Source organism: Dermacentor albipictus, chromosome 1 (assembly GCF_038994185.2).
Source record: "Dermacentor albipictus isolate Rhodes 1998 colony chromosome 1, USDA_Dalb.pri_finalv2, whole genome shotgun sequence".
NCBI classification, from domain to species: Eukaryota; Metazoa; Arthropoda; class Arachnida; order Ixodida; family Ixodidae; genus Dermacentor; species Dermacentor albipictus.
This window is the reverse complement of record NC_091821.1, coordinates 94,630,043-94,648,416: the sequence shown is the minus strand read 5'-3', so window position 1 is coordinate 94,648,416 and position 18,374 is coordinate 94,630,043. Positions and strand designations below refer to the sequence as shown.

At 48.8% G+C, this 18,374-nt stretch overlaps 1 protein-coding gene across 4 annotated transcripts in view; it reads left to right on the top strand.

Moving 5' to 3' along the window:
* Hasp (Hig-anchoring scaffold protein) overlaps positions 1-18,374 on the top strand; it is an 810,838-nt gene that overhangs the window by 774,691 nt on the left and 17,773 nt on the right. For all 4 annotated transcript variants that reach the window (XM_065432842.2, XM_065432843.2, XM_070523594.1 and 1 more), the window contains 5 exons: positions 171-533; positions 2,174-2,449; positions 7,523-7,696; positions 13,889-14,026; positions 16,791-16,964. In XM_065432842.2, the coding sequence (XP_065288914.1) occupies positions 171-533; positions 2,174-2,449; positions 7,523-7,696; positions 13,889-14,026; positions 16,791-16,964 (1,125 nt within the window). The remainder of the gene's footprint in view (positions 1-170; positions 534-2,173; positions 2,450-7,522; positions 7,697-13,888; positions 14,027-16,790; positions 16,965-18,374) is intronic.

Here is an 18,374-nt window from a genome sequence, read left to right as displayed (position 1 = left end):
GAGCGTTTCGAAAAAACGGGCGCCCACCAGTCATGAATTATGATGGTACGAAAGAGCCGATTAGTGAAAAACGAAAGATAACTTTTTTGAACCCGTGGCTTCTGGCCATCACAGGAGGGTGCTCTTAAAATGGCCAGCGAATGGTGTTGCGCGCGCGTTCCGTCCCGCAGCACCCGAGGAGGCGCCGCAGCCGGAGTCGGCGCCCGTGGCGGTGGTGGAGGAGGCTCAGGGGTCGACAGCGTCCCCGGGGCCCCCCGGTGGAGGTGACGCCGTCCCGCGTCGAGCAACGTCACCGCCGCCTTCGGACCGGCCCTGCAGCGCCCCGGAGCGACTGCACAATGCGCTCGCCTTCCGGTCCTCGTCGCCGTCGAAATCCGAGGAGGACGGCGGGGAGGACTCCAGGGGCCTGCTGCAGTTCCCGCACGGCACCGAAGTGGTCTTCCGCTGCATCGACAGCGCCGGCGGCGGCGAGAGGAGCACCTGGAAGCTCCTGTGTGAGGACGGCAGCTGGCTGGGCCGCCCCGAGAAGTGCGGTTAGCGGACATGTTTTTCTCATTCTGAACGACGTGACTTCTGGCAGCTTTAGGCTGTTTCTCTGTCACATGATGGTCTTGGCACGGAAACTTCTGTCAGACCCCCGTAAGCGACTATTTCGGCAGCTTCACTGCATGGGACAATTGTACAGGGGACATTTGCTAGAGAAGATGATCTGACGTCTTAGCATTGTTCTCCTTAGCCGCTCTTCCCTTCTTTCACGAAAAATTCGGCGGAGCTTCTTGTATATCCCGCGAGAAAGTAAGCACTTAGATGCTGACATCCTTCTTGAGAGAAGATTGCTTTCGTGAGCTGTTTCGGTGTCCCTCTCGCTCTTGCTGCTCTGTCGCTGCAAGCGCTTTGCCTCTCGCTCAGCTTTTCGTAGTTCCGAAGCTACCGCACAAGGCAAAGGCCTTCACTAGGAATCCCGCGCAGGGCCTAAAGATTCCGTGGGTGTAAACTCAGAACATTTTTCGTTCATAACTGATCTTTACATTGGCCGGCCGCCATCGCTACTGATATGTCCGACAACGCCATAGGCTGGCGGCTGCTTTTAAGAACCGTTTCTAGCGTAAGAACTTTTTTTTTCTTATACGGGCCCGGTGCCTATCGCGATTATGGTGAGCTGGCAAAAGCACACCGTGCCAGCAAAATGCTTGTATCAGTCTTGTACTGTGAAAGTGCCATCATTTCTTTCTCTATGGTGCCATGTCCACAAACTTACGGACAGGCTTCTCTGATCCTTAGTACGGCGATAATGTAGATAAGCACAGTACTACACCTTGATGGCACTGTTCCAAAGTCAAAGTGACGGCGCGCTTTGAGACATGGATGCATTCCTTGCACACCACTCCGTCGCTAAAAGGTTTAGCACAGTGCGACGTGCAACCCTCCTCGTTCTCTCCATATGTCTGTCCCTTTTCGCGTCTTTTCAAGGACTCATCTTTGTGCTACTTAAAGAATATAATATCTCAGATGGCGTATACGAAAAGAGGGAAATCAGAAATGGTCGGTCAAACGAATGCCAGATTTTCTGCCCTATCCAAGAAGGGAGCGCTGTTTAAGAAAAAGGGTGAATAAAGAAGAAAATAAATTCCTTAGTTGTACTTTCGAGCGTATATAAATGTTAAAGGTTAGTACTGTAAATACTGTCATATCTCAGATATGTCATGCGCCCGTGTGCCTACTTGGAAAAATTCTTGTTATCTCAGAGACGGTAAATTGCACTACAGCAGCATTTTAGCCGAATGAAAAACTCAATTCTGACAAAAAAAAAAGTTGTAGCATCACTCATAATGCGAAGCAGTGACGCATAGCCGGCGAAATATTATACGCCGTAAGTCTTGCGCTCTTTCGTCTGTTATCCTGCTAGAAATCACGCGCATTTACTGGCCCATACCACGATTTGCAGCAAGATATTGCGCTTTCCCGCCGCTTTTCTCGAATTAGCTACATCTGCGTACAATTTATACGTCTAGACAGAGCTCTTTTTCTTTCTTTTTTTCACTTGAGCGTTCCCTGAGCGCCGTATCGGTTAATCCAGCGCATGGAATGCATCCACGACTCATCTTAGGCCGCAGCGTAGCTCAATGCTGCGTCCGTTGCGCGCTCTGCATCAAGGCGCGTTCTGGTCGCCCAGAGGACGGAGCCCAGCAGCTGTCGGTGCCCAAGGAAGAGCGGCGCAATCGGTCCTGCGTGTTCCGCAACACGGAACCCAATCTAGAGGCCTTCCAGGGCGACCGACGCATCACGGACGACACGCTCCACTTTCCGCCGGGCTCCGAGCTCGTCTTCCGCTGCAAGGACATCGGCAAGTACAGCCTGGTGGGCAGCGTGCGCCGACGCTGCGTGTACGGCGACTGGGACGGCGTCAAGCCCTCCTGCTTCGGACTCTCCCAGGAGAACGACTACGCGCGTGAGTGTCTGGCTACAGAATGTCGGCGTTGCCAGCGTACAGGGGGCGTATACGTACTAAAGCGTAAACAGAGATAAAGGAGTTGGGAGAAAAGGAAATTCGAAACGATGTGCAAGGAATCGAACCATATACAGCGTGTCGTGTCCCAGCTATCATGCATCAAGTCTCCTATGCGGATGAAACCATGTTGTCAGCGTGCAGCAACCTGAAGAATGGTTCCTGTATTTTTTGTATTGTACAAAATTAATTACTTTTTTATTAATAAATACCTAACAAACTAATTATTGCAATTATGTACGCTTTAGAGTACATTCGAAAACCAATTTCAGTTGTTTGAGGCACGCTCCTTTTTGCGTGAATCCTTCTTCCTCCTTAGCCTGTCAAATATCTAAAAAAAATTTCCCGATGACTACGATACTCTCTAGTGCAAAATTTTAGCACAGCTGTATGCATGTTTTTATTTCGCGATATATTGGCTTGCGTGGACAATCTTTCTTGTGCGGCACGTTGGAAACGGAGCGATGTGTGGCGCGACTGCCTCGCTAATCGGGAGATCGCGAGAGGCGGCGCGTGGGTGACACGTGGGCGAGAATCACAGCAGCCGCCGCAGGCAGACCACCGCTCATGCTGTGCGTTGTTTCCATAAAGACGACGCGCGCTACTCAGGCGCCATCGTAGCCATCGCCGCCGCAAAGTCCGTCTTGGGCGGCACTACGCTTTTCTTCTCACGCTTTCGCCATACCCTCCTCCTTCTCCTTCCACCTCATGGTGCCGCTGCACCCTCCTCCTCGCGCTCTCTTCGCTATAGCCGTCTTTCATCTGCCGCTGTGCTCCGCGTTCGCTTTCATCCGTCGCTGTGTTTGTTCGCTCGGTTACGAGGGACAACGCCGACGTTCGCCGCAGGAACGGACGCCTAAGAGCTGAGCTCTAAAATCTGTAGGGTGCGCGACTCTCACGCGTCCCCTATGTTGTTTTTTCCCGCATGTCTTGCGTCTCCTGTAATCCGGCTTCTCCGCGTAGATTAGTGCCGGTGGCGGTCGCCCTGGCTGCAGCACATTACGAGAGATGGCGCGAGTGTGGCGCTGCTGGCACCACCTGACGACGGGGTTGGTCGGGCGCGACAAGGAGTAGGCTCTTCCTCTTTGGCTCGGAGTCCGCAAGGGGCGCGGGCGTTCCGCGCGTGCGTCATTCCATGTTTCTGCGAGACCGTCTCTCGAGGCCTACACCGGAATGGACGAACACTATCGTTCGAAGTGCCACCGTTCGCATGACCGTACACTCGAACGACAAGGCGTTGGTGTCCAGCATGGGGCGAACATATTCGCTCGCTATCCGTTCGCGGTGAGGCTTCATCGATTTGTTGAGCGCCCGTCGGCATGTTTTGTGGATAGCAACTCGGCTAGCAAGCATTAGTGTACGAAAGGTGCAATAAATGTCCTTGTGATTATTTGCACTATGTAATCGTCCCTTTGTCCCAAGAGCAGGGGTGAGACTCCCACATCAGTGTGGGATCTTCTGATCTCACAGGAGTACCGACCACCGCGGGTTTGAGCTTAACGAGCCACATGGACACGTCAGTCGTCGCTCTAGCGCCGATGCGCGCGAGCTCAGGTTGCAAGGGGCTACCGAGCGACGCACACAAGAACGCAGTATTGCCCTGAGTTGACGTAAACCGTTTATTGTCTACGGCAGCACCCGACACTGCACAAACGCCAGGTCTCGGGGGGGGGGGGGGAGGGGGGGCAGGGAACCAAAGGGGTCGCGCACCAAGGGCGAAAATTACAGTCAGGAGTGCCTATAGGACGTCGCTTCGAGAGCACAGCTGGAGCACGCCGCTAGGAAAAGTTTCGCCGGCTCTGCTACTTGCTCTCGCAATAACCAATGGGCCAACTCGCGACAGCTCGGGCAATCTCCTTCGGCTTGGACCTCCGATAAGTGCGGCTCGGCGTGGTACGACCTCGCTGAGCACTAGGCACCCGTTCTTCCGCTTAGCGTCCGGAAAGGATCAACACGCGGTACGCGCTCCCCGCACGGGCAAAAGCACCGTGCGTGAGCTCAAGTCCTAGTCACAAAGGTGTCGGCGGACGAGAGGAAGCATGTACGTACCCGGCGCAGTCCCAAGGGAGAAGAGACGCTACCGCCAGTGACCACCGTGACGTCATAGCCCCGCTTTCGCCGCAAACCATCGCGAGTGGAGAGCCACCGGCGAAAACACCATACGTTCATTTGAGGCATCGCCAGCCGTTTGTGCGCAAGCGAGAGTAAGAGCGGTCGCAAGAGAGAAAATCTGGGGGCTTTTGCTCCTTGAATATATGACTCTGCCTAATTACTATGGAGGAAGATTCTTAGCGCGTGTTGTATGCGTTTGTCCCCTAGACATACCGGCATTGCGGAGTGGGTCGAGTTTATTTACGCTCCGACGCTGGCTGCCCCCGCAGTGAGGCCGTGGGCACGGACGCCCCATTTGGTGATCGCCGTGTGTAAAAGGGCAAGGTTCTGACTGGTGTTGTTTAAGTCGCGGGTCACTTTTTAACGCGATAGCGTTAAGGAGCTCATGTCGCAGAAAAGCCGGTGTCGTTGGTGTTGGCGGCGTTGGCCGTGCGCGAAAAATGGCGTAAGGCAATTCATAAATAAAAACAACCTGCAAGATCGGCTGGGTGGGAATCGAACCAGGGTCTCTGGAGTGACAGACGGAGACGCTACCACTCAGCCATGAGTTCGATGGTTCAAAGCGCGACAAAAGCGCCTCTAGTGAATGCGGTGTTGCCTTAGAAACGTGCCGTAGAAAGTTATACTGCGGTGTATATCCGTGATTATGAGCATGTAAATTACAGCAGTCGCAGTTAAACGAGTAGCGAAGTACGTTTCCGCTACGTTTCTTCTGCGCTTGGCGCACACGCAGAGCCATCTTGCGGCAAACACAGAAGACCCCCTCCTCGCAATGTACGGCGCTGCCCCGACAGGTGGCGCGCCACTCGCCCGCTTCTCCTTTTCGTCTCTTCAAGAGCATGCCGAGCGAATGAGTGGGCGGTGCGAACGGGGTGCGATAAAGATATCGCGTTTTTTACAAGCACTGCTCCAGGAGGGCACATGTAAGCGGCAAACGGAGGCCTCAGGACAGCACCTGAGGTTATAATAAAGCAGGCGGCGCAGGCTCTACAGGGCACGCAAGGGGTAGCGGGGGGATCAAAGCTGGAAGGGGGGCGGACCGTGGGTTGGGGCCGTGGAGGCCGAAGCGTGCCAGGGGGTGTTCGCATAAAAAATTGGCTGTCCGCGAAAGCTGACAGCCTATCTTATACACCCCTGGCACGCGCAGGCCTCGGCGAGCTCCAATCCCCGGACCCGTCCCAGTTCTGGCTTTGGTGTCCCCGTTGCCGTTTTGGTGTCCTGGAGACGCCTCCAATAATGCGAAATAAGGACACGTTGTTACAATTAGTAAAAAACATGGTTGAATAAAGATTGTTACTTCCAGCCATGAATTTGGGACGCTAAGATCAGCACTACCGCGCCCCGCGACTTCTGCAACACCAGTTAGAACTTTGAATACGTCGGACAGACTTTCTCGCGCCTGCGGCGCTGGTGCCGAGTCAGCCATGCCGGATTAAACCTTTCTTGCTTTTTACAGCGCTCTACCTTGAAAAAAAATCACAATTTTTTCCGGGGAAGCAGTAGGGGCCGTAGTAGAGGCCCAGCAGTCGCCAAATCGGGCGTCAGTGCCCGCTGCTTCACCTATTTTACAGCGCCGGTAGCCAGCGTCTGAGCGCAAACTCGACCGCACTCCGCAAAGCCGGCACGCCTAGGGACAAATGCCTACAAAAAACCTCATCCGTAATGCCTAGGCGGAGTCATCTATTCAAGGAGCAAAAGCCCCCAAATTTTCTTTCTGGCGCCTGCTCTTACACGCGCCTGCGCACAAACGGCTAGCGGTCCCTCAAATGAACATCTCGTCTGAAAACCGGTTCGGAGCGAGTAGGGGGTGAAGCGTAGGGATGGCAGAACAAGTGAACGCGCCCGCGCAAGGCGCGGCGAATGCCCACATCCCCAACATCCCCACAAAGTCGACCTCGTGCCCTGCTTCTACGCCACAGCCATGTTGCTCTCAAACATGATGCAAAGCACGCAAACATGATCCGTGTCTGACCCAGTGGTCACACTGTTCTGACAGGGAGTTTATCTTTGTATGGCTGCGGAATTCCTGTTGGCGGCGAGCCTGGCGTCTGAGTGCACGACGGTTCGTTATAGCGGTAAGCAGAGTGCCAAAGCCAAATCATCAAAAACTGCAGCGCAAGCTATCAAGTTGCCGCGTAATGCGAAATTGAACATGAGCATGCATGTATAGCAGCCACCTCAGATAAATTCGTACCATATTTACGAACTAAATGGTCCGTTACTCAGACGGAACTACTTCTCGCCGCGTGTTCAAGCCCGCGGAAGCGGAAGCCGTGTCGGCAAATATCGCTGGCTTTATTTCGAACGTGAAAAAAATATTCTCTCAACCGATAGCGCGCCGCAAACAACTGAAATTGACGTTTTCGAATGTGCATAAACCATGGTTTCGCCATATCAGCTTTAAACGTGACAATTTGAGAAATTAGTTAATTAATTATTACGAACTAATTCATTAGAAGTAATACAAAATCTTACACGCTTCTTCGTGTTGTTGGTACCAATATATAGAGTTTGTTTCGTCCGCGTAGGAGACCTCGCTTTATCTTTTTTCGCAACCTATAGGCATGAAGCCAGAAATGCAGTGATACAGCCCACGTTGCTTGTTCGGTCATTGCAATCCACTGATACAATTCCACATTACACGGCTAGGCCATAGGATATCTCAATTATTTTTGCCTGATGTCATGGTTTTTAACATATTGATCTCGAGCGTCCTCATGCTGTGCCTCTTTCTCGGTCGAGTTTACTCCCCCGTGTAGGATGGCAAACTGGACAAAGTCTAGTTAACCTCCCTTCCTCTCTCTGTTACTCTGTGCTGTGTTAAAAAAAAAGCCCAACCTGACGTTTTCTGTTGCCCGCTCTTCCAACAACGCGCACTGCGGCACCGACCGGAATGGACGGCAGTGGAGAAGCCTCCGACGATCCTCTTCCGGCCGCACGTGATGCCGGTAGCGCAGAGCAATGACGGCAAGCTGGTCGTGTACCCGGGGGCTATCCTGCACTTGGAGTGCCTCTGGCTGCGCAAGTACGGCACGCCCAAGTGGGAGGTCAGCCACAAGTCCCGCAAGTACGCCGAAGGTAAGCCTTGCGTGTAAGGGAACGCAGCTTCTGACGAGAAAGCACAAAGTGACATTGTCGAACTTGCGCAGCAACCCTTGCCATGTGCTGCCCGAGGAGACGGGCAAGCAAAACGGTGCGCAGGTGCCTTCATCTGGATGCAAAATTATTGCGAACTGGCCCGCGGTATCAAGCAAAGTGAGAATTCCGTCGAGAATTTATTATTGGCTGGATAGTGTTCGCAAAAATTAGATTATTTTAATTTTCATTGGACAATATTATTCTCAAGAGCAATTTAGCACACACTGGACAGCGTTTCACGTGAATGCAATCGTGCCCGGTACAGCATTTGCCAGTTGTATCGTGTTAAAAGTTTTGCTCAGCTACACCGGATACTCGCGCTAATTTTACAGTACTAGGTGTGAACTACTAATATAGTCATTTCGAAGTTATACGTATTGCGTCATTCTGCGAATATCGTGAACTCGCTCTGCCATGACAAATGTATTTATAGAGTCAGACGAAAAGGTCCATAGTAGAATGTTTCTCATTTTGGCACGCAAGAGCATACAACCATCCTGCTTCGACGCGCTGCCTCGTCATTCCACTTCCGCGCTCGTATTCTACGTAAACCTTCAACAAGGCGCAGACGAGTCGGTTATTTACTAAACGCTATAGAGTGTCGCAAGATAGGTGTTGTTAGCAGAAACAACGAGCGTTTAACGCTCGTTAATCCTCAACATTCAGAATGCGTGCACACCGTATCGATGGACAACTTAGCAGAATACTCTTGCGAGCACAAAAATACTCGAGTGGATTTTATCGCAGTCCTTTGTCAAGGCCGCCTTTTTGAATTGATCCTGGCTCGAATACGTCTCACACCATAGCCATTGTTGTAGCCGCGGCGGGCGAGGCTAGATTCGGAGCGACAGACCAAACCGTTTATTCGGCAAGCTGCAGGAGTGCTCAGAGCGGTTATATATCGTGAAGCATACAGGACGTATACTATCTAGGCACGCGTACACACGCGATAGCTTCCCAGGTGGCGTCACGCGTGTTTACAGTGACACTGGCTGCCATTGCCTCTGCATTCCCTCATCGGTATTCCGCTGTTCCGCATTCAGCAAGTTACGTTGGCTGCTTCTCTCGCTACGGCCGAAGCGAAAAAAAGGAACATCGGGCGCTTTCTGCGCGTAGCATTGCGATTTTGGAAATGATTTTCGCATGCCTGCGGTTTCCCTTATGCAACTCTCCTGGTCGCCTGCTTCCAGTACAAGGTCCACGTGTGGCGTAACCTTTCGAAGGTTACGCCCCACGTCAAACCTATCAAACGCAACGCAAAAACCTGCCTAGTTGTATTTTTAACATTTTTTCCGTAAAGGAAATACGTGTGTTTCGTATAAATGTGTGATGAATGCTTCGAAGTTTTTAAAGGCCCTTTGAGCTCGCAATAGCGGTTGGCAAATCTCAGTGTGGTTCTGAGCTCTTCACACAAGCTGCTTCAGCGACGTTGTGTCAATGCGGCTCATTGAAATCCCCGCACTTACTTCAGCTTCTGAAGGAATGGCCAGTGTGTGTGTTTGCGTGTGGACTTGGCACGGAGAAGGGTATACACCCCGCAATATTGGAGTTCGAGAGCATGGAGTCTGAAAAGAACAAAAAAAATTTCGTCTGAGCCTGTACAGCCACCCTCTAACCAAAAGGTGTCGTCGATACTTCTGCGAAAAGTCACCCCACTGCTCACCTAAATTTTAGGCTTTGTGCCGAAGTCGTGAGAAAATTAACCTTTTCTCGCCGCGCACCAGCAAAACTGGCGGCCCCCGTACAGCAAACAGCGTACGACGAGTTCATTGACCTGCCGCGATTTGAAGACGACCTTACAGTTCGCTTATTTTCTACCAATAATAATGTGGTTAACGTGGTAAAACGTGAATAATGCGATTCAAGATTCTTAACGCCAGGTTTGGTGGCTTTTACACTGACTTAAACGCTTGTTTATTGAAAACGGGGTTTCAAAAAGTTATGTAGTGTCGTTGAGGGGCAATACGGACTGGAATAAACGGAGTACGCACGGAGAAACGGCACTGCTTGATGCACCAACTGGCCCAACAGTCTACGCCTCAAGAAGTTATAATTCACGTATCAATTTACGCGAATATTGAGCGAGGTATTGGTTGGATTTATTTTTGTATATGCTACCTGAGCCACGCGATACCTTCGTCTTGCCCTTGCCCTTCGTCTTGCCCTTGAGAGCACGCATGGGGCCCACGTCTCCTAGGGAAGGTGCCAACCCAAAGTATTTCGTTCTAGTGAGTACGGATGAAGACTCCCGTATGCGTCGCTCCGCGCCTATAGGCTCATTAAATGGTTTCCAATGCACGTCTTGGCGAGAAGCCGAGAATAATTCTATATGCTATTGATAGTGCACTACAGAACACGTGCTGACAGGAGACCAGGGCGAGTTTATCATGAAATTATTGGCTCCATGGAAGAAAGAAACAGTCCTCCATTATTGTTCTTTATTCTTGCATTGCACTGCGACAGGAGTTAGCAAGTCGGAACTGGGTTTGCCTGTCCGTCCTTCCTTTCCGGTGCGCGGTCATCGTTGTGCCATCGTCGTGAGGCCAGCTTCTCCACCCTTACAGTGTGGCAAAGAAAAACAAAACTTTGCGTTTCACCGTCGCTCATGAATCTCAAACTGCTGCCCCTGGGGCAATGTTCAAGTTGGGATCCGGGTGCACTCACTGAGTTACCGTGCAACATTTGAGCAAGGTAATTCGTGCGGGGTTTTCTGTACCACTCAGACTCTGCGAGTGGCGACTTCTGCGCATGTAGATCGGATGCCCCATCAGTCAATATTGTAGCGTTCAAAATAACCTTTTGTGGCACGAATTGTTCAGTATTGCTAAACATGGTTTTTAAGATGCGAAAAAAATATGCTTAACGAAGTCGGTCGTCGGTCCTGTTTTTTTCATTTTCTCTCTCATTCATATGTATTTTGCACACCTTCAAGAACCATATTTAACAATACTTAATAAGTTAGTAACCTTGTGAAGAGGAGTGCCCGTTGCCAGGAAACGGCGACAAAGACTCCTCTGTGTATTGCTATCTGAGTAAACAAAAGTGCAATGTAGCGGAGGAAGACGACATGGTGCGCGTCGCAAGAAAAAAAGAAAAAACTTGACAGCCACTTTAGCATACACTAAAGAGAATGAAGGCGGAAGCCTATGCGCTCACTAGATATTCATTAAATTACCTGACATTCTCATTCGAGTGGGTGAAAAATTAAATTAGGGGGTTTTACGTGGCAAAATCGCGGTCTGCTTATCAGGCACGCCGCAGTGGGGAACTGCCGGTTAATTTTGACCACCTGGGGTTCTTTAACGTGCACCTAAATCTAGTACATGGGTGTTTGCATTTCGCCAACATCGAAATGTGGTCGCCGTGGCCTGGATTTGATCCCGGGACCTCGTACTTAGCAGAGCAACACCAAAGCCACTAAGCAACCACGAGGGGTATTCGAAGACGTTACTTCCTACTGCTTGTTTTCTCCCACCAAAGGTCGTGGGTTCGAATGCATTATTTATCTTGATATTAATTAACCATGTGTTAATTAACGTCGGCTTAATTAATACCGAAGGTCGTGGGCTCGAGTGCATTATTTATCTTGATATTAATTAATAATGTGTTAATCAACGTCGGCTTATATAATACCGAAGGTCGTGGGTTCGAGTGCATTACTTATCATGATATTAATTAATCATGTGTTAATTAACGACGGCTTAATTAATACCGAAGGTCGTGGGTTCGAGTGCATTATTTATCTTGATATTAATTAAGCATGTGTTAATTAACATCGGCTTAATTAATACCGAAGGTCATGGGTTCGAGTGCATTATATATCTTGATATTAATTAACCATGTGTTAATTAACGTCGGCCTAATTAATACCGAAGGTCGTGGGTTCGAGTGCATTATTTATCTTGATATTAATTAACCATGTGTTAATTAAAGACGGCTTAATTAATACCGAAGGTCGTGGGTTCGAGTGCATTATTTATCTTGATATTAATTAACCATGTGTTAATTAACGGCGGCTTAATTAATACCGAAGGTCGTGGGTTAGAGTGCATTATTTATATTGATATTAATTAACCATGTGTTAATTAACGTCGGCTTAATTAATACCGAGGGTCGTGGGTTCGAATGCATTATTTATCTTGATATTAATTAACCATGTGTTAATTAAGATCGGCTTAATTAATACCGAAGGTCGTGGGTTCGAGTGCATTATTTATCTTGATATTAATTAACCATTTGTTAATTACCGCCTGCATAATTAGTACCGAAGGTCGTGGGTTCAGTGCATTATTTATCTTGATATTAATTAACCATGTGTTAATTAACGCCGGCATAATTAATACCGAAGGTTGTGGGTTCGAGTGCATTATTTATCTTGATAGCAATTAACCATGTGTTAATTAACGTCGGCTTAATTAATACCGAAGGTCGTGGGTTTGAGTGCATTATATATCTTGATATTAATTAACCATGTGTTAATTAACGTCGGCTTAATTAATAGCGAAGGCCGTGGGTTCGAGTTCATTATTTATCTTGATATTAATTAACCATGTGTTAATTAACGTCGGCTTAATTAATACCGAAGGTCGTGGGTTCGAGTGCATTATATATCTTGATATTAATTAACCATGTGTTAATTAACGTCGGCTTAATTAATAGCGAAGGCCGTGGGTTCGAGTGCATTATTTATCTTGATATTAATTAACCATGTGTTAATTAACGTCGGCTTAATTGATACCGAAGGTCGTGGGTTCGAGTGCATTATTTATCTTGATAGCAATTAACCATGTGTTAATTAACGTCGGCTTAATTAATACCGAAGGTCGTGGGTTCGAGTGCATTATTTATCTTGATATTAATTAACCATGTGTTAATTAACGTCAGCTTAATTAGTACAGAAGGTCGTGAGCTCGAGTGCATTATTTATCTTGATATTAATTAACCAAGTGCTAATTAACGTCGGCTTATTTAATACCGAAGGTCGTGGGTACGAGTGCATTATTTATCTTGATATTAATTAACCATGTGTTAATTAACGTCGGCTTAATTGATACCGAATGTCGTGGGTTCGAGTGCATTATTTATCTTGATATTAATTAAACATGTGTTAATTAACTTCGGTTTAATTAATACCGATGGTCGTTGGTTCGAGTACATTACTTATCTTGATATTAATTAACCATGTGTTAATTAACGTTGGCTTAATTAATACCGACGGTCGTGGGTTCGAATGCATTATTTATCTTGATATTAATTAACCAAGTGTTAATTATCGTCGGCTTAATTAATACCGAAGGTCGTGGGTTCGAGTGCATTATTTATCTTGATATTAATTAACCATGTGTTAATTAACGTCGGCTTAATTAATACCGAAGGTCGTGGGTTCGACATCCACCAATGGTCATGGATGCGAGTGCCTTAATTAACTATATCTTAATTAAATATATCTGAACTTCGCCTTAATTAACAGCGAATATCGTGTGTTCGACTCCCACCAAAGCTTGTGGGTTCGACCATGAATGGTGGCACCACCAATTTTGGTGTCATTGAATTTTGGTCCCGCTAAAGGTCGAAGGTTCGACTGCCACCAAAGGTCGTGGTTTCGACTGCCTTAGTTAACTTTGACTTACTTAACTTCGCCTTAATTAACACCGATGGGCGTGGGTTCGACTCCCACCAATTGTCGTATGTGGCACCATCAGTTTTGTTACCATTGAATTTTGGTGCCATAACACGGGACGGTCAATTTTTCGATACCAACCGGACAACTGATTTTTCGACACGGGAGGCACTTAAGGCTCTCACCTTGAAAGTAGTCGCACTAATCCAACTCGTTGGTATGAGTCGTGTATCGAGGCTAAAGTAACAAAAACAGCTTGCTCATGACAAGGTGGTTGTGTCCTTCCTACTATATTCCTGTTATATTACTCTTAAACGGACGTCACACGCTGACTAGAAGCTGTGCCGATTATCGTTTGAGCCCATGTGCTCAAACCATGCAATCGAGTCAGCCAACTCCAAGCAAAAGCTGAAGTGTTTTATGTTGCTGTTAATCCGTAATCAAATGTACGCGGCATGTGCGCGAACGTGTCAGGCACTTACTTATCAACGCTGCTACGCCTGCGCCAACAGGCTGGACCACGGAACCTGGCAGGGACTCCCAACTAGAGTACCGGCTTTCCATCTACCACGCCAAGAAGGACGACTCCGGCCGGTACACCTGCATTACGCCCATGGGTCACAAACACTCCGTCGACATCGTCGTTTCCCGTAAGCCCCGACCTATAACCAATCGTTCAATGTTTTTTTTTTCCGAATGCTCGACAGTGTTGCCTTTTGAATGCGCACTATTCGATTCCTATATACCGCGAACTTTCCGCAGGGTGAATTCTTCCAATTTCCGAAAACCTAAATGTTGCTCCTACGCCAACAGAAATATTCCTAAAGTACAATAGTAAAAAGTGGAATGCACTTTAGCAAACACAAGGTCTCCTCAATTAGGGTGTACTTAGTGCACCAGTTGTTTACAGTGCCGTGCGCTGTCCCGCACGAGTACATGTCGTCCGAGAGCAGTGTGCTACTTGCGCCTGTCTCGGAGCGCGGGAATCGAGAAGCGTGCAGCGACAGACGAGCTACGTTGTCCTCTGTATATTACGAGATACTGAGCGTGTTAAAATGAATGCACGCGACGCTCGCCTACATTTCGTTATTGCTCCAAATTTACATGGTGGAGATACGGAGGCAACCAAGTGGTGACCTAAACGACTAGTTCATCAGGGAAAAAAATTCACCGTATACAGGACGACCTGACCATCCCATTAAAGAGAAGTTAGCACGTTCTAATTTTTTACAAGATCGTCGTGATAATCTTCCAAGCACCCTTGTTCTCAGCTCACTCTGCCACCTAAACCGGTTGTTTGTTCTAGTCAAAGATCCCTAAACAAAGCCATCACCGCGCCAGTAGCCAACAAGCGCAACGCCGTGTAGTCTGCTACAAACCCTGCACTTCCAAACTGCAAGGGTGGCGATAACTCGTGCGCAGTTGATTCCTGCACGGCATCAAATTGACCCTGAATCAGGTGCAGGGAGCGCTGCAGTGCCAAATCAAGGACGAGAGTTCTTATAAAATAGAGCAGAAAGTGAAGCCAGAAGCCGTATTTTGTAAGGGTTCGCACTGTAACCGGTTCGCTCTCACGAACGCCATTGGTCGGCGCTTCGTGGTCATCATTCCTGGCGGGCGCGACTACAAATTTTGTTGTCGTCACACAGGTTGTCAATCATCTGGAAAACGAACCCGTCGTCTGCTACCAGCGGAACCGCGGAAAAGTGGTTCGCTCGATCGTCGCGCGCGGTCACGATCCTGATATCGAGGGTTTGTAAGGCAATCGTAGCCGTCTGCTAGTCTCGCGCTGGCCGGCGCGACGAGAGAGACGCTGGTGGCGGCTTCTTTGGTTGTGTTGCTGGCGAGCGTTGGCGAAAGACAACGGCGCGACGCGTTCAACATGAGCAAAGGAGGTTTCCGAAGGCATTTTAGGGTCTCCAAAAACACAGTGCGATGGATTTGCGACGAGCTAAAATATCTCGGACCACAAAATTTAGTAGCGTTGACACTGCGACGTAAGTGCTCTACGCGATGGTTTTTTTTTTTGCCACGGTTTTTTTCTTTAGCTATGCGTATGCAATGTAGAAGCTATTGGGTTGTCGCAAGCGTCAGCTATGCTTATCATTACCGCCGTCGATAGGGCCATTGCGGTTGAGGGAAAAGAAGAAGAAAAAAAGGGGGCGGGGTGAGATGTCTCTCGGCGGTGCAGAAGAAACCCGCTGTCAAGAACGCTTTCTTGACCGCGGCAATGTTCTCCAAGCTGCCGGATGTGTGAACGGAAGTCTCGAAACGAAATCATATTCGAGGCACAGCCTACACCCAAAGAACCGCTTTGATTACTTAACGTATGGCACGCCACCTAGATACCAAATATAATATAACGCAGATAAAATAAACCACCACTTGTCCACGGCGGAAGCTCAGTTATTACTGAAAATTAAATGTGCAAGTGTTGTACATGAACCAATATTTTTTACCAAACTGGCAACAACCTTCAATTACTCTGTCGCCCTCAAAGTACAAACACAAATGATGACGTAACCTTGCGGCAGAACGCCACTCGTTCATTGGTTTCCCTCGCGCTGCGACGTTCCACTCCTTCTCCGAGTGACGTAACCCAGATGTAACAGCCACAGTGAACCGGTTCCAAAGCGAACCGTTACCGAATACGGCCCCAGATTGAGGAGATGGGCCAAATCTCTAAATTTTATGTGTCGTTCATAGTACCCCTATCCCATTGCAATACACTTGACTTATTCAGCAGTATAGGTTACTTCCAGTTGGTGTCGCGGAGCTCAGATGGAGAACGAAAACCTTTAGAACATCTTGTCTAACAGTTTCACATCTTTAAACCACGATAAATCTAAGTTCCATCACATTACAAACAGAACAGTGCATGACAAGGCTTTTATAATCTGGCTCGGAAGGCGCGGAGGCCCTTGGTACTATTGGTCCTTGCGCTGCAATTCCACAATTTGTAGCACAAAGAAAATACGGACAATACTGAAGCGTTCGCACATTACGTATCCACTTTAAACACGCATAACGAGTGACTTGTGCAGTTCAACGTCACAAAGCCACACATGAACCATGAAAGACGCCGCAGTGGATGGCTCAGGATTATTCCTTACCACCTGGGGCACTATATCGTGTCCCCAATGCCCAGAAAACGAACGTTCTTGTATCCCATGCCCATCATAATGTGGGAGTTGTGGGCGGGAATCGAACCAGTGACCTAACTAGCACCGTAACGCCACGTCCGCTGAGCCACCACGGCGGGTGTACAGAACTACTCATCTACAGATTTTTGTCGTTTTGAGATAAGTGTGCCGACTTCAGCATCGAAGCGGAAAGCAAGTTAATAACGTTGCATGTGACTGCAACAAGAAATCTGCGAGATTTAAAGGCGTTGTCTCGCGGTTTGCCACTCAGCGGTGCACTGTCGTCCACTGCCGAGCGTGAGCGGGCTGTCGGTGAGCACGGCGACGACGCGCATGGGCACCAAGGTGGTCTTCTCGTGCGACGAGGGCCAGCGGCTACGCGGCAGCCAGCAGGCCATGTGCCTGCCTTCGGGAAACTGGTCAGCACCACCGCCCGTCTGCCAAGGTGAGCGCATGCGTCTGAGTAGGGCGCTGGTTGAGCCGAGTTAGTGGCATTCCGTGACGGTTATGCCTTTACGCACAAACTGGGGCACGAAAACTATACAGGCACATGCGCAAACTTTCAACCGAATGTTATTGGCGAGGAGGGCGAACTTTTATACTCAGCCTATGTGTGACGTGCATCCGGTTGGCATGAAAAAAAACACGAGAGCAAGAAAACAACAGAAAGTCTTTAAACAAACAAGTGGAATGTGAGAACGGCTACACACGAGCGGCACGCACCGGATAATTTATACATGCTCGACGCGGGCCGCGAATGGCTAGTCTATTTAGCCGCGGACCTTGCTAATAGATAAGGGAGCTCTTTTTATGATAACACTGTTAAACCAGCCCTCACACATTTGACCCCCAGGCGAACGATCGCTGCCGCCTCAATGGTTGTCGTCTGGCCGGGATGCTTGAGGACCACCGTGCATGCACGTCTTTGGAAACAGGCTGACAACCACAATCCCAAATCACTATACGCCAATAAAACGCTTGTGTTTAGTTTGCTGTCTTCGTGCCCTGGTTGGTGCGCAAGAACCTACTGTCATGGCATGCATCTTTATCTGAACGCAGTGCCGTGTTCATTCTTTAATTCATTCTGGCGATTTTGCAGATGTTGCCAGGCCATTCCGTAGGCTTTCCATAATAGTAAGTTAATGACCGCAGCCGCGAAAGTACAACGTTAGATTTCTTCTTATGACAGCTGCCACGACTCATGAGTGCTTATACATTATACGACTGGAACACTAATGTGTGGCGCGCTCGTATACACCGCGCACTTCTCAAGAAAAGCAACGAGAGCCTGGAGGTGGCATTTTGTCTGAGGAGCAAATGGCTCGCCGATCAAAAAGACCTTTTGACGAAGTTACGTACGTAGCACAAATCACGCTTTTCTTTTCAGCGGCATTCGTTGTTCTTTTTTTCACGTGACGCATTGAATTCCCTACATGGAAATGAATTGATCCAATGGTAAAATATACAGCTTGTGTGTGTGTGCGCGCGCACGGCACCCCCCACCCCCGGTGCCTTGCGCGCGACGGAAGACGGCGCGCTTCCTCCTCGCATCCCTCCCTTGCGCGCGCGAGATTGAGCCACCATCGTCGGCTCACTCTCGTACGCTTTCACTCGCACATGGAGCATGCGGCGCACAGTGACGATGTTATCACCCTTGAGCTTCATACGGAACATCATGGCGATGGCGATGGTAGAAATGCGCCTGGAGTGTCCATATAATTGCTATCGCAATAAAATAAATATTGTCTAAAAAAACACCGTTTATGTAACCTCATTCATAATAACAGATAGCACTGCTCTCTGCAACTTCCACCCGCACTTTTCTCGTGCATTCTTCTCGTAGCCACCCGCCGTG